This window comes from Zophobas morio, unplaced genomic scaffold, assembly GCF_036711695.1.
Source record: "Zophobas morio isolate AGI-343-1 ecotype UQ-CSIRO unplaced genomic scaffold, CSIRO_AGI_Zmor_V1 ptg000002l, whole genome shotgun sequence".
NCBI lineage: Eukaryota > Metazoa > Arthropoda > Insecta > Coleoptera > Tenebrionidae > Zophobas > Zophobas morio.
In genome coordinates, this window is record NW_026972107.1 from 21,433,329 (window position 1) to 21,449,387 (window position 16,059).

The 16,059-nt window shown below is 33.4% G+C and overlaps 1 protein-coding gene across 1 annotated transcript; it reads right to left on the reverse strand.

Moving 5' to 3' along the window:
- Nucleotides 1–13,061: 13,061 nt before the first annotated feature.
- Nucleotides 13,062–14,655, reverse strand: LOC135129569 (uncharacterized). Its single transcript, XM_064056790.1, has 2 exons — nucleotides 13,946–14,655; nucleotides 13,062–13,892 (listed from the first exon to the last, which is right to left on the reverse strand). The coding sequence occupies exons 1-2, from the start codon at nucleotides 14,351–14,353 to the stop codon at nucleotides 13,062–13,064; spliced, it is 1,239 nt and encodes a 412-aa protein (XP_063912860.1). The 5' UTR covers nucleotides 14,354–14,655.
- Nucleotides 14,656–16,059: the final 1,404 nt, after the last annotated feature.

Genomic DNA, 16,059 nt, shown 5'->3' on the forward strand with positions numbered 1-16,059 from the left:
GTTCTAAATTTTTTTTTTAAGCAGAAATTAGATTGTCAACGCCTGTTGAGTGGTTTCGAACACATGTGATATGTGATATATTGAAGTATACGTCCTTTAACAGTTCAGCAAAGTCTAACATCTATGCTACAGCTTCACTGACAAACAAAAGTATTTTCGTTTTGTCTTGAGCTGAAAATGTATACTCAGTACTTCTTTGGACAAGATTAGCGTTGACTTTTTCGATAATTTTAGTGGTGATTCCATAAGATTTTGTCGATTTGTAATCTTTAGATTTCCAACTAGCACACTCACAATACAGTATCGCAAAAAGTCCACAGTCTCGTCAGGTCATACCCACAAATATTGATTTGCCAAATTTGTTTGTATGTGGTTAATATTATTTTTGAGTAACATTTGGATACGTAATTTTTCCGCAAAGTAGATTCATCTGCTTCGTGTCTCTTAATACATTTTCAAGAAATTGCTTCAATTTTAAATTATTAATTTTTTATAACGGAATATTAGCGGCAACGAAATCTTCGTAAAGGTCCCCACAGAAAGTATCTTCTGTGGAAGGTAACAAACTTTTTCTATGTGTCTGTGCAGTAAAATGTCGTGCAATGCCTATGTTTTGTGGACATTTTAATGTTACATGACTAGTAAAGGTTGCAGAATATATCTGCATTACTGACAATAGAAAGGCAGGCATGACCGTCCATGTTTGCATTGTAGTTCGATATTTATGGATTTTATCTTTCATACCAAAACTAAATTAAAAATGGAAACTAAAAATTAAATACAACTCCAAAAACTTAAATAATTTTTCCAAGTTTCTTGCAAAATTAAAAAATTTTTTGATTGTTCATATTTAATAGGTTTCCTAGAATCTCTCCAAAATACTTTAGTATTAACTTCATCTTTACAAAAAAAGTCGTATACACATATTGGTTATAATGTGTTATCGATTTATGCCATATACAAAATCTTCTAAGGTCTTGTGTAAGGATGGATCCGCTTAAGATTATTTGATTTAATTCAAGCGCCTGAAGGCAGCTATTCTATTACTAAAAATTTAATTGATGAGATTGTTACAGATGTTAAAGTTGTGAAATTTATGACTAAAGTCTGTAGAATGAATGTTCGAGTAATGTTTCCGAAACGATCACACTCGTCTAATTTAAAATGTTTTGGCGTGGAAATTCGGTCAGCACGTAGCAAAGACGGTTGCGGCCAGTCTGGGAGCTTTAGGAAGGCTTTAGTGGACCAGATACTCTCGAAAACCGCGTTCGAATTCAATTTCCATTTTAAGTTAAGTTTGGCGCCTAGAGCGACGATCAGAAGAAGAGAGATGTGATGTATGTGGAAGATGGAAATAGATATAAGAGGGATTGCGTTGCAGAAATGAATGATGAGTATACTCATAGTTGGCCAGACGGATAAAACGGATAAAACGCAAGAACGGACGTGTAGCAAATGCGACGTGACACTGTACGCAACGTCAGAATCCTGGATTCGTTGTATAACCGAAACGCTAGTAAAAGGATGCAGAGATATCATTGAACTTGTATAAAGATTCTATTTACGAGAAAATTGTGTGTGCGAATCATTTCGGCACGATTTACATCCATGAATTTGATTTTACTTTCAGGGTGCTCCGTGCCGGGGCTAATCTGGTGCTACGTGCGCTGTGAGCTTACCACCAGGTCTGGGGTGTCGCAAATCCTTTGTGGATGATTAAACAGAGAACCGAAACACTAGGTATACATTTTAAGGTAGCCGAACCGAAACTGTGATGATGGAACTGCATGAATTGGAAGCTGAATCAGGTAATCAAGTTTGCCGGGGGCACATGAGTTTGTGTCACGCCCTTGTCGCTGAGGCATATCTCCCGTGAACCATCTCCCCCCTTCTTCCTTCCGTTCTCTGATTTACCTACCGTAAATACGCTTGTTGCACATTCAGATCTATTTCCGAACTCGCTGATGGATTTTTAAAACCTACTTCAAAAGCAAAATTCAAAATAATACATGCTACTTCACAAAAAGGAGACAATCAGTTGGAAGATTTATATATTATTTGCTTCAAGCTTGATTGATCTATAAGCAAAAAATTAATTGACAACTTACCCCAATACTGATTACCATGGAAAAAGGTATGTAAATGATTTTTAATTAAATCCTAGAGAAATAAAATTGACTCTGATTAACATCGAAATAATTTAACCTTAATTTTACGCAACAAAATTTTAAATTACTTTCATTTGTTTTAAATGGAAATGAACACCTGAAACTTGGTTTAAATCTGGGCAAATAAAACTGTTAATTATAAACTCATATTTTTTGTATATTTTGTACCTCCTATCTGACATTTTTTTCAGAAAACTGGATTTCTAGTGCACTGAGACGAGACGTACATGTACCAGCAATACCTTCGAAATGACAAAAAATTGTACAGATGTGGCCGATCCATTAACAAATACCGTCTATTTATATGCTCTAGACGTCTTGTTCATAATAACCCCATCTACAACAGTCCTGTAAAATTTGACATTTTGCATGTAGGAGATATTGTTATTTTACCGACGATAGTTTGTTATATTTTCTCTTGTTATATTGTCTACCTAACACCTTGTTCTCATTTTTCGTGGATTGGAGGAAAGACCATTGAAAATATTTCTACTGTATAAGATTTTGTTGGATTTCCACCTTATTTTGAATTGAATATGGAACAAATCTTTGTATGATATTTTGTGTCTCTTCTATTCAAGCATCAAAATTTTTGGAAAAATTTCCTATATTCTCGTAGCTAAAATTACATATGAAGATTTTTGTTTTTATATTGTTCATGATTTTTGTTTTCTAAAAATGGAGATAGAGAAGATCCTGTTGCTAAACTAGTATGTTGCTCATCAAAAGTATTGGAAATTTTGTTTCAAAACTAACTCACATAATGTAATCACTGATCATGTTAACGATATGTGTAAGAGGTCCGATTCAAATAAATGGTCACTAATTAATTTAAGGGAGTCAAAAGGGGGAACCGAAGGGAGGAGATTAGAAACGTTGAACCAAACATAGGATGAACCTGGAGGGATGATGATGTAATTTCTAAATTTTGTACTTCGTGTAAGTGTAGTAACGTTAATGTTTTTTGTAAGCTAATTTCCTATTCCTCATTTAGCTCTGATGGTTGTACCAGTAGGTATCGAAACATGGTAGCCCTCACTTCATAATAAAACCCTAATTTCTTTGGCGTCGACCAATTTTTCCCATATTTTTGGCATAACTATGGCATAACTATGGCCACTGGAAAGATCTGAACTACTAGATTTATTATCGGCTAGATGGCAAAATATGACATTATCTAAAAGTCTATAATAAGTAGTATTCGCTTTGAATGTTTTCCCTAACCGTTCCTAAACAGTATAATATAAATTTATCCCTAACTGAAGATATAACCGTTCGTTGGGTTACGGCTAGGGAATCTTTATTTAATAATGATAAAATAAGAATTATAATATTCGGGACATTTTTATCCATTGTGGTTTAATTAATCATTTTAGACCTCTGTTTTGAAAAGACAAACTCATTCAAGGTAAACTAATTTCTACGTGACATTCTTTGGATGTATAAATATAAACACTTAAACTTAAGCTTGTTATTAACACTGAGAGAATATGTTTCCCCTTAGTTACCTGTTTTTTACATTATTTTACATTGTCCGTACTTGGGAGCGCAAATTCTTGGTGCAGGGACTACGGAGGTGTTATTTATGTCGATAGTTTTTATTTTATTAAGGTTATTACAAAAACAAAAATCTCAAAATCAAATTTTATAATTTTTGAAAGAAGTTGGATTGGTCGGACTATACTTCAAGGGCGAGGGAAGTTTTCTTGAAATAACGTTCGACCAATTTTTAAAATTTACTATTTGAATGACGGACGCTTTTCTAATGAAGAACGTTCTACTTTATAAGCGACGTACGCTTTTTAAATTCTGTAGTTTATAAATGTCGAATGATATACACTTAGAACGAATAACATCGTACTTCATAAATTTTGAACACTGTATTTTATAAAAGAAGCGAGATAAGTTCTGTCTGATAAATAATAATATAAGGTCTTTTTACTTCCCGAGCTTAAGGACTATTGTAATGGAGTCCATCGGCCAATTCCCTACTGTTATGTTTTCTCGACGTTTCATTATCCCTAGAGTAGGTACGAAGAAGTATGTCTCCCGTTTCCGTGTGTCTGTCCGTCACTCGGGCTATCATGTAGACGTTAAAATGTTAACCAAAATTTGGCTCATCATCTCCAGCCACAATTTGATGACATTATTTCCAAAATTTATAATACTAGTAGTTTTATGGCTTGTGCAATCCGAAAATGTTGATCTCTCGTTTCCATCCTTGTGTCGTCTGTTGCTGACTTTCTTATGCAGATATTCTTCGAAACTACTGAACTGATTGTTGTGAAATTTTAGACATTTTCAGAATATCATGCAGATCGTAAAACACCCACAAAAATTTTTCGGATCATCCTTCCCAATAATTTGATATGTCGTCTCAACATGTAGCTAGGTAAAATCTGTTTAAATTCAAATAATATTCTTAATTATATTTGTGATTTTAATAATCCACTTTTATTTTTGGAAAATGTTCAGAATTGTACAACATTTCACAATTTAATTTAGAAACTGCAAAACCTTTAGTTCTGAAATCTATGAAAAGTATTAAGATTGTCGTAGATATGATAAATCATTAATTAAAATTTATTACTTACCGAGCGTAAGCGAGTTCATCGGATGAATGGCAACTTTTATGTTTTCTCGACGTTTCGTGACTCCTACAATACGAAAAAAGTTTCCGTCTGTCTGTATCCATTTTTATTAGACACGTAATTTCCGAAACTGATGGACCGATTATTGTCAAATTTTGTATGTACTCGCAATAGAAATATCATGTAGATGGTTAAATGCTAACCAAAATATGGCTAATCATCACCACCAACAATTTCGTGACGTCACTTCAATGAATGGTATTCTAAAATGATTTGAATGTTACACAAAAATATACTTATAGATTATAGATATACTTGTAGTATACGAATCGACTTTCAGTTTTTTCGCTAAACGTTCAAATTATCGCAAAAGATTTCCAAGGTAAAATAACGTTTTATTCCTGACACGGTTTGAACGTCACCATGGTGCAGTGGGCATATCGGAGATAATGGCGACGTGCGGTAGTGCGATTCCGGTTCGATGCCAAACTTGACCGTTTCCTTTTTTTTTTCTTGCATTGGTATAACGTTGTGATTACTTTTCTTTTATGCTGTGACTAGAATTATCTATGTTGAAGACGTCATCATCAATTTTTTATTGGTCAAATTAACAACGAGTCGCCCCATTTTCTCGAAAATGTGAAGAATATGCACGTCTTTACATAATAATGATAAAATAAGAATTATAATATTCAGAACATTAATTTTGTTCGATTGTGGTGTAATTAATAATTTTAGTCCTGTGTTTTGAGAAGACAAACCCATTCAAATCAAACTAAGTTCGACATGACATTCTTTCGATGTATAAACATAAATAAACACTTTAGCTTCAGATTGCTATTACCTTATTCTGTTGAAGGACAAGGGGTGTTATTTATGCCTCTGGTTTTTACTTTACAGCGGTTATCACAAAACGACAATCCTAAAATCAAATTTTCTAATTTTTTTAAAGAGCTGGATTTTTCGGATTATACTAGCCGTCTACCAATTTTTATTGATCAAATTAAAAATATCATTTTTTAGATTTGCTTATACAGGGTGACTCAAAGAAATGAATGAATCAGTCAATTTATTTCATTGAATAAATCAACAATTGCAAAACTGAATACTTGCAGACGTTTCAAAGTTATTGTAATAAGCATCGTAAATTATTGTTAACCAAAATCTATCTCCTGATTCCCCCTAAAATATGACGAGTTTTTACTTGCGATTTATCATTGCATTCATATTTTTTAGATTTGCTTAAACAGGTGGCCCAAAAAAATTAATGAATGAGACAATTTATTTTATTGATTAAAATAGGAACGACTCACTCCATTTTACCAGAAAATTTTGGGAATACAATACTGTTAATTTTGGTATTGCACTGCACTCAACTCGAAAATGCTGGATGTGTTTCATTGTACTTCAGGAGCGAGGGAAGTTCTGTCGAAACAACTTTAGACCAATTGTTTTTATCCCGTCATCAAAAGTGGCTTATCCTTTTTTAGTAGTACTTTGGTCACAACTATACCTGTCCAAACTGACACTGTCCGTACTAAAAGTTACTGAAATCATCATTTTGTCTGCTTTTATAATCTACTAGCTGACCCTGTGAACTTCGTTTCACCTACAATTTAATTTTGAATCTGCAAAACCGAATGCGTTGAAATCTTGCAGATGTTTTAAACATATGATAAGCATAATAAATTTTTATTGAAAATATGTTTACTTATTCCATCCAAAAAATTGATGGCGTCAGGCCAAAATTTTGACAAATGAATCCTATCTAAAATGTCCAAAATAGGATGAGACTATACTTGTGATTTATCATTCCATTCATATTTTTTAGTTTTATAGGGGGTGTCTCAAAAAAATTAATCACGGAGTCAATTTATTTTATTGATTGAATCAAGAATTGCAAAACTGAATTTTGAAATATTGCAGACGTTTTGAAGTTACTGTTTGACAGGGTAGGTTTTTAATCAAAATATATCTGTTTATCAAGCCCAAAAACTTGATGACGTCATCTCAAGATTTTGCCGAATAAATCCTATCTAAAATGTGCAAAATATCATCAGTATATTTTCGTAATTTATCATTGCATTCATATTTTTTAGATTTGCTTTTACAGTGACTCAAAAAAATGTATGGATCAGTCAATTTATTTTAGAGAATAACTCAAGTTGCAGAAATGAATACTTTGACATCTTGCAGACGTTTTAAAATTATTGTAAGCATGGTAAATTGTTAAGAATAGTTATTTACTCCCCCCAAAAAATTGATGGAACGGCTTACTCGATTTTCGCAGATAATTTTGGGAATACAATACGGTTATTTTTATTACACTGTATTACACTGCACCAATCCAAGGTGGTATACGTGTTGATCGCAAATGTTGATTAGGTCATCACAAAATTGTGTGAAGAAAAGATTCAACTTGAAAATGCTGAATATGTTTCATTACACTTTTGGTGCGAGGAAGTTCTGTCGAAACAACGGTCGATCAATTTTTTGACAATGGTTGATATAAATAAAACTCAGTAGATGCTCATACTCGAAATACGAAGTATCTACTCGAATATCAAATCAAAATATTTCTAGTTTTTCTATATAATGCTAATACTTCAGTACGTAACAAATGATGCTCAAGTAGCATCTCGATATAACAAAAAAGGAAAACAGTGACAGAGTTCAACCATCAAGGCAAAAATCGAGTCACCAAAATATAAGTTAGTATGGGGTAGACAGACACCTTGAGAGGGGAATCTCTATGGCCAGTGTTAGAAAAAACGCACTGCACAATTTATGCATAAATAAAAGTTAATTACCTGAAAAGTTTTCGATATTCCCGCCCTTAATGTGTTTTTCAAACTGAATGCGCCTTTTGACGACGTTCCACGTTCATGAAAGTATCCATGTTTACTCAAAATTCACTCTTACAACGATCCTACTCGTTTTCTAAGCTGCTTTACAGACAGCTCAGTCATTTGCCATGCCGATGCTCATTTTTAGATTAAATGCTCACAAAACACATAGGTAGATGTTCAATTTGTGTCCGGGGAGATGCAATGTTTTCAAGTAGTTACTCAGTACATAGAGTAGATGCTCAGGTATATAAGAGTAATAATGAAGTAGGTACTTCGTACTTCGAATATGAGTATCTATTCAGTTTTATTCATACCACCCCATGTCTCGCTTCAATGTTTGATTATCTTGATTATGAGCACAACGCTGATCAACTTCCATATCCGAATTACCCATGAAATAATTCATTGCGGATTGACTTCGTGGACCTATGTCAACTTGTCGTCTTCTCGGCATTGTAATGAACTTCATAAAACGACACAGAATTATTTTCATAGTTCATCAAATCTGTAAATTCTGTCTTGAGAATTTTAAAATATTGAAAACTTCAAATTAAATCCTCGAATAACGGTAAAGTTTGAGGTTTTGTCGAAACCAACAAAGTGATTATAGGTAAATAGAATGGCAGATCAAAATTAATAAGACACTTTCGCAATGTGTAACTAAATTCACTTTAACCAAGACTTTTCTTACAATAAACGACGTTTTTTTTACGAAAAAACAAAGAACGACTTGAAATGCAATATACTTTTCACAATCGCACGGAAGAATTAGTTTTGTATGACACGTCAGTTAGACGACAGATTCGTCAGGAACGCCAACTATTGAAATTAATTCGAAGTGGCGATTCCCATGCAAAATTTTTAGAATTTTTTTATCTTTTAGCTGAGAGTTTGGTCTTGAAATATTTATGGAAATTCAGAGAAGGTTTAAACGGTGAGAAACAAAAACACTAAAAACAGAAATTCTATTTTCCAATACAATATGTTCTGAGCTGTGAAACATTTGATGTCTTTTGTCTTTTTAGAAATAAATATTGTCACTTGGTTGTCAAGAAGAAACGTGCTGTCTTTAGGGTTTTACCGGCAATTATTCGAATTTTTCTCACCTTTTAAACCTTCCCTAGACCTCCACGGACATTTCAAAACCAAGATAAGATACATCCGTTCAGCCGTTCTCGAGTTTTAGCGAGACTAATGAACAGCAATTGATTTATATATATATATATATATAGATTTAAAATTTGGCGAATTTTAGACTTAAAAAATTATTATAGTGAAAAATGATAATTCTAATATTTCAAGTTGAAAATTTATCCTAGAACTGGTAATAACTACGCATCTAGTCTCTAGTAAGATTTTTGCAATAAAATTATTTCCTTGGGAAATATTGGAACAAATACATGTATTTATTCTGATAGACACAATATATATTTATATGTATTTTATTTTTAATAATAATGAAAAAACTTTCAGAGTTTAAATAATATATTTGTAGTCACTGCTACACGCGTTTCGGTACACAGTACCGTCTTCAGGCAGAAGAGAAAATTAATATGGAGTTTAAACACGTATCAGCCTCATCAATACAAACATGTATTTTATTATTCGATAAAAGTGTTTGTTTAGCAACAGGTGAATAACATTTAAAATAGGAATAATAATGTCAGTGTTTTCTAATAATTCTGGAAGGTTAAGGAACTCTAAGTTGTACAAATGATCCATCACAGTTAAAAAATGTTATCTAAAATTTTATCTTTAATATCAGTTTGTACAAAGTTTTAAATCGTTTCTCTTAACCCATATAATGTGAACTTATCTGTAACCTATAGTACTTTTAACGAATTAAGTTTTTTAAATTTTATAGTTTTTATAAAGAATTTGTGATAATAAAAAAGTTGAGATGCAGCTTCGTAGAGAAATTAGAATCTATTAACATGGAAAATCGTGTTAAATGATTTGATCAATTTTAAAATCTTTACTGAGAAAAAATGTTTGCTAATGGTTTATAAATTGCATGAGAACACAGCATAAATAAAGGCATAAAGAAAGTTTCGAGAAGAGAGAGCGAAGAGAGAGAAGCATAACGTTTAAAGTAAATAACACCGTTTTTACATAAAAAATCAAGATAAAGTAAAGCACTACTTGAATTGTAGCTCAGTTTGTTTAGAAGCTTTATTTTTTATTTAATTCCTTTGGTTTTATTTTTTGCTATGACAAGGCAATGACGGCTTCAAGTATATTTTTTTTAATTGGAATGCTACCATTGACTTTTCTTAATAATACGGTTTTCATTGTTAGGAATATTTACTTGTTTTTTCATATTTCGATCAAGGAAAATTTGGCTGGTGCATCCAATTATTTCGGTCAGTATTATATTTATTTTGGAGGTTGGTATTTTTATAAAAAGGATTGTTATTGAATTATACATACATTGTACATATACCTATCCTGAAATACACATTTTTCTGAGTTTTTTAAAAAGTAATGAGACCAGATTTTATTTTTTGTTAATAAAGTCAGTCTAGCCTGGAAGCAATAATTAAAACAGATAAAACCGTTAATTGAATTGAGTATTCATTGGTGCACGTCCAGTTCTAGATTAATATATTTGAATTGAGAATGGAAACTGGGATTGGTTCTAAACGGAAATGTTAACTTTGATCTCTCTAAAAATAGGAACAAAAAGTTTTTGTACAAACTTGGCCAGCCTTCGACGTGTACCAGGACGGTCCAGTGAACAGCCGATTGTGTTTCGTCACTCATGTATGAGCTCGGTGTTCGCGTGTTTCAGGTACAGGGGCGGCTTCGACATCGCCCGTTTGTTTTTCGCCTCCCATCATCGAATTAAAGTGTACGCATAATGTCGCCGCCATTCCAATTAGCAACAACAGATTCGATTCTTCCCGTTTCACATCGACGAAAATAAAAGGAAATAGTTCGCTACCTTTGACAGAGTCTCTAAACATTACTCAAACCAATTTCCCGTTAATTATGTCAGAGTAATTTGATTGTTTTTGATCAAATTAGTCGTTCGCTTAATAAATTGAATTCATTATTAGTTTACAAACAAGCTTCAATGGCTTGTTATTGAGTTGAGATATTTTTTCCTTCGGTAGAGCTCTTTCGGCATAAAGCGAAATGTCATCGATAGTTTATCTTGAAATTTCCTCTGATACTTAATAAGTAAGTTCTTTTTGAGCGCGTTCGACAAATTCGATTCGGAGCAGGGAGTGGCGTAACTTAATTTGACTTATTGCGTCATCTGATTTGGTAACAGGGGCGGCTGGTCAGGGGCGGCAGGGTCGGCCACGCCGTACCAGTCATTTTAAAATACTTAGTAAGCGTTGAAATTAGAAAATAAAAAAAGAAATAAAGTTTGAATGTACGTTAGGATAGATCATATATATTAAAAATATATTTTATTATATTGTAGGTACAAAATAAAGCATTTGTTGCTAATTTTAAATGCTGATAAACACGCTTTGCCGGCGAGATTTCGGCAAGCCGTACCCAGGAATGCATTATGCTCGATGTTTCGACTTCGTAGCAGCTTACGGTTTCATCGTTCTCTTTGTCTAGTACACTGTAGTAGACAAAGACCTGGCGGAACGTATGTTGTGCCAGGTCCGGCGAAATCCTCCTTCGCCGTACCCAGCAACGCGAATTTAGTTTTTAAAACGCTTAATATTTAAGATAGCTAACCAAATTACAAAACAATAACGGCTTCGATGTTCTTCAGTGCATACTATTTTTTTTTAAATAATAATTGTCGATTTAATACATTTTTCTGTGTATGAATAATAAACGAAAAAAATTACATTAAATTATCTAAAATTTTATTTTTCGTACATAACTTAGCTACAACATAAATGCGTTTTTTCTGTATTTTTAGCATCTAAGCGTTTTCAGATATTTCAGAAACGAATTTAAAGTTTTAAATCATTTTAATTTTTCAATTATTCAATTAATTTATTTGACAATTTGTCATATACATTAAAAATAAATAAATGTAAATGAAGATAGTTAACAGTTGGTACTTTTATTATTACTTTTTTTATATTTTTTAACTGCATGTCATTATTTAATTATTATTATTTAATTGTGGATGTCCGGGGTCGGCAAGCCGTATAGCCGCCGGTCGACGCGGAACTCAGTAAAAATAATGTTTTCGGTGGTTCTCAATTAATGATAAAGCAGAACAAGTAGAATTAAGGATTAATAGTATTTGGAATCAAACTGACATTGTCAATTTCCTATAAAAAATTATTTTAACAGGTCGAAACATTTGAGATGTTTTGTACATCCTGGCACGTAAAATGTCAGTGGTTAATGAGTAGCAGCCATACATTACGAAAATATATAACACCAAGGTGTAGACTCAAAATATTTGGCCGACCCGAAATTTTGACCCACCAGCCGCCACTGTTTGGTAACCTTTTTATATTCTTTTTCATTTTCATCAGTGCTTCTGTGATCAAGTCTCACACATTCTGAATCGAGAATCAAGTATTCTAAAATTAGAATTTGTGTCCCGAAAAATCGCGTGCAATTATTTTACTGACAGGTTCAATACTGTAAAGAAGCGCCGGGTTTTTTAAAATTAAGTGATTGTAGGTTTGTTTTCCTCAAATTAAGAGGAGTCGCTACGTTTGGCTCCTATGCTGTTGTCTATATATTTTCAGAATGTAATACTTCCATTATTAATACACTTATTATTATGAAATTTTAATGTAATTTGTACACAACTGTCACTATATAATTGCGAGGGCAGTTTTTTTAAGAGTTTATTATCATATATTTTTTAAATTTTGTTGAAATTTTAGCATCACGTATTTTAAAAATTCAGAATTTCAATTATTTACGGAAATTTTGGTTTTGACCACTGTTTTCAGCTTGCAAAACTTTAGAAATCGTACTACACCTTTTCCAAGTGTATTTCAGAAAATATAACGTCGATTTCAGAAATCGTTAGATGTATTTCAGATTAGTGATTTGAATTTCAGAATGCATCAAATGTATTTCAGATTAATCAATTGAATTTCAGAACGCAGCAAATGTATTTCAGATTAGTGAATTGTATTTCAGAAATTGTCAATTGAAATTCAGATTTCGTTATATGTATTTCAGAAACTATATTTTTTCATTTACTGCAGCAGGAATCAAGGAGCCTTTTGTTACTATGTAAACGACTTTTTATTAATATTTTATTTTTTCGCCAGCCGTCTTAAAAGATGTCACTTTTAACGTCAATTTTGGACGGAAAACTTGACGTTTTTGTGAGAGTAAAAAAAAGTTGCGTTACTAAAGTAACAACGTCATTTTTGCCTTTTTAATCCTAGCATTAATTTTTTTTTTAATCCTAGCCTTAAAAAGTTTTCAATTGTTTTATTTTGAGAATGAAATGCTATTAATATTTTCCAATTTTATTATTAACTTACATTGTTATTAATTATTTAAATTTTAAAATTAATATTGAATGTACAATAAGAACAACTGCGATTGATTTGGATTAAAGATTTTCCGTCACTATTATCATTTTTCATGCGGTCAGTAATAATATTTTGCGCTAACACTTCTACCGCTCCTGCTGTCTGGTTGGTCACAGTGTCAAAATTCAGGTTTACTGCTCCCACATTCATACTTATTCCGTCTTCACGTGTGATCATTCTATTCGTAGTTCCACTACTTGTACCTGATTCTTCTAGGTTCACTTCGCTCACATTCCTATTCGTTGCGTCTTCATGTATTTTACTTGTGGTTTCACTACTTGTACCTGGTTCTTCCAAACGAAAAATTTTTTTTGCTACATCTTTTTTGTGTTTAAGAGACTCTTCTATGTAACCTTCGGCTACACTGTCAGATTTCCACCCACCGTGCCTCTTGAGGGACGTAATATCACCGCCAGAATCCACAAAAAGCGTGGCAGAAGTCCGACGTAGGCAATGTCCGCTGTATTCTTTAAAGTTTTCTAGCTTTAAATATTTGGCTACTTCTTGGGGTACACCACTAATTTTATGAATGCCAACTACTTGTCGATGGCACATTCCGTCGACATATTTAATAAAAAACCGACCTTCATTAAACATTTTTGGACGAAGCGCAACATACTTTTCGTAAAATTTCAAATACTTTTCCCCCATAACCGTAAATGATCTGGGTTTTTTCGTTTTGGTATCAGGAATTTTTACCAATAAACCTGCTTTAATATTTTCAATATCTTCAGTTTTTATTTGTAATAGTTCGTGACACCGACAAGCTCCGCTAACGCCAAAGATTACAACAATCTGAAAAAAATTCGTAAAATAAATATAAGCTCTTCATTAGGTTATAAACATACTTTCATCATCAGGAATTTGAAATCCGGAGCCGTGTCTAAGAAAACTTCTATTTGTTCATTAGTTAAAACCCTTGATTTCTTTGGAACGTATCCTTCTCCTTGTTTCTTTATAAACGCTTTTAATTTTGAATACTTTCCGATTTCTATGCCATTTTTTATATTTAAAGTTGCTTTCACCATGGAATACTGCGACCACAGTGTGGATGACTTCATTTTTGTAGCCAATTCGGAAAAATATACCAATAGGACGTTCTCAGAATAAGTTTGAATCTTTTTCCCTTCGCACCATTTGATGAAGCGGGTATACGCGCACTCATACACTTCGCGCGATTTTGTTGGTAACAAGTTCAGTACCACGTTTTGTGCTTCTTCTAGCACATCGGGAGGTAACTCTTCTTCAGGATTCATTATTAACACTGCAAACGTTTTCACAAAACAATGGTATGTAAGCAAACAAAAAAAGCCTTGACGACGTGGATACCAGACTACTTTGCAGATTGATTCATTTCTGCTCGATATTATTGTTATCAATATTTTGTATTTTTGAGATTTACTTTTTGGCTGGCGAAAAAGTAGTATGTTTCATTCGGATTAAAAGTCAGTTTTTGACTCGCAATTTTGCATCCGCTCGGCTTCGCTTCGCTCCGCCTCGCAAATGCAAAATTTGCTCGTCGCAAAAAATGGCACTTTTAATCCTAATAAAACAATCTACTATTATTAATAATAGCTTGTCACAAAAGTTGTGTAATTACTTATTGTTCAATATGAATTTAAAAGATAATTGTGCCATATGTAGGGTGCCCATGCTGCGAAAAGGGGTGGCACGTTTATTACCCTGCAGACACTTGTTCCATACAAATTGTCTGCAACCATTGAATGGACTTAACCAAGACCATGTATGTCCACTTTGTAGAACCGAAGTGGATAATACAGAAATCATAGAACGAAAAAGCTACAAGAAAAATTCTTCTCAAGACCGTGAGAGAATTGTCACTTGTGCAAATAGAGGTGACAACTGGACCGCGTTGGCTACAACTTTGGGAATTAATTACAAAACGGCATCTCACTGGGTACATTCTGGTCGCCCTTTAATGCTTCAAAAAGGTGGCATAAAACCAAAAGTACTCACTGGACAACAAATTGATAATATAATAGAATGGGTTGAAGAAGACTCTAGCAGAAGACTGAAGCAGTTGAAAGACAAAGTTTTGCAGCATTTTAGACAAATAGTGTCAATATCAACAATAGGGAATTATCTTGAAGGTAGAATTTTCACTGTAAAGGGGGTTCATCGGCAATCAGTCTTTATGAACACCCCGGAAAATAAAAGGAAGAGAGCCGAATACGTTGAAAATTTAAACAGGTATATTCAACAAGGGAAGCAAATTGTCTGGATCGACGAAACAAATTTCAATTTGTTCTGCCGTCGAACCCGTGGTCGAGCTCGTGTTGGAAACCGAGCCGTTCAACACCTTCCAGTAGCTAGAGGTCCTAATGTGCACCTGATAGGAGCAATTGCAGCTGCAGGAGTCGTACAAATGGAGCGAAGAAGAGCTTCTTTTACGGCACTTTTAGCGAATGAATGGGTTAGAAGATTGCTAGAAGAATGGCAAGCTATGGGCAACGAAATCGCCGACCTAGTTTTGGTCAGTGACAATGCCCCATGCCATTCTTCACTTGAAGAAGCAGTAAATGGAACAGGAGCTACTCTTTTACGATTAGGACCTTATTCACCAATGCTTAATCCGATCGAAAACATTTGGTCAAAAATAAAAACGTATGCCAAAACCCATCTTCGTGTGCCTGTGGTGGCTCCTCCAGGCGTCGTAGAACAACGACTTGTATATTTAGAAGAAATAATCGACGCTGCTAAAGAAACGGTGGTTGGTGGTGATTGTGCTGGAGCTGCTCAACACAGCACCGTCCACCATGCTGCAGCACTGGCAATGCAAGACATGCAAGTTGGTCGCTAATGTGTTTCCTCGTGTGTTTCATATTAATTTTTTTGTTGTTTTCATTTTTGTTTGTTAATTTTCCATAAGTTATAAATGTTAATGGTGGGTTTATGCAAAATCTGAAATACAATTATTGAAGCTGTCTATGTAGGAAAAAAT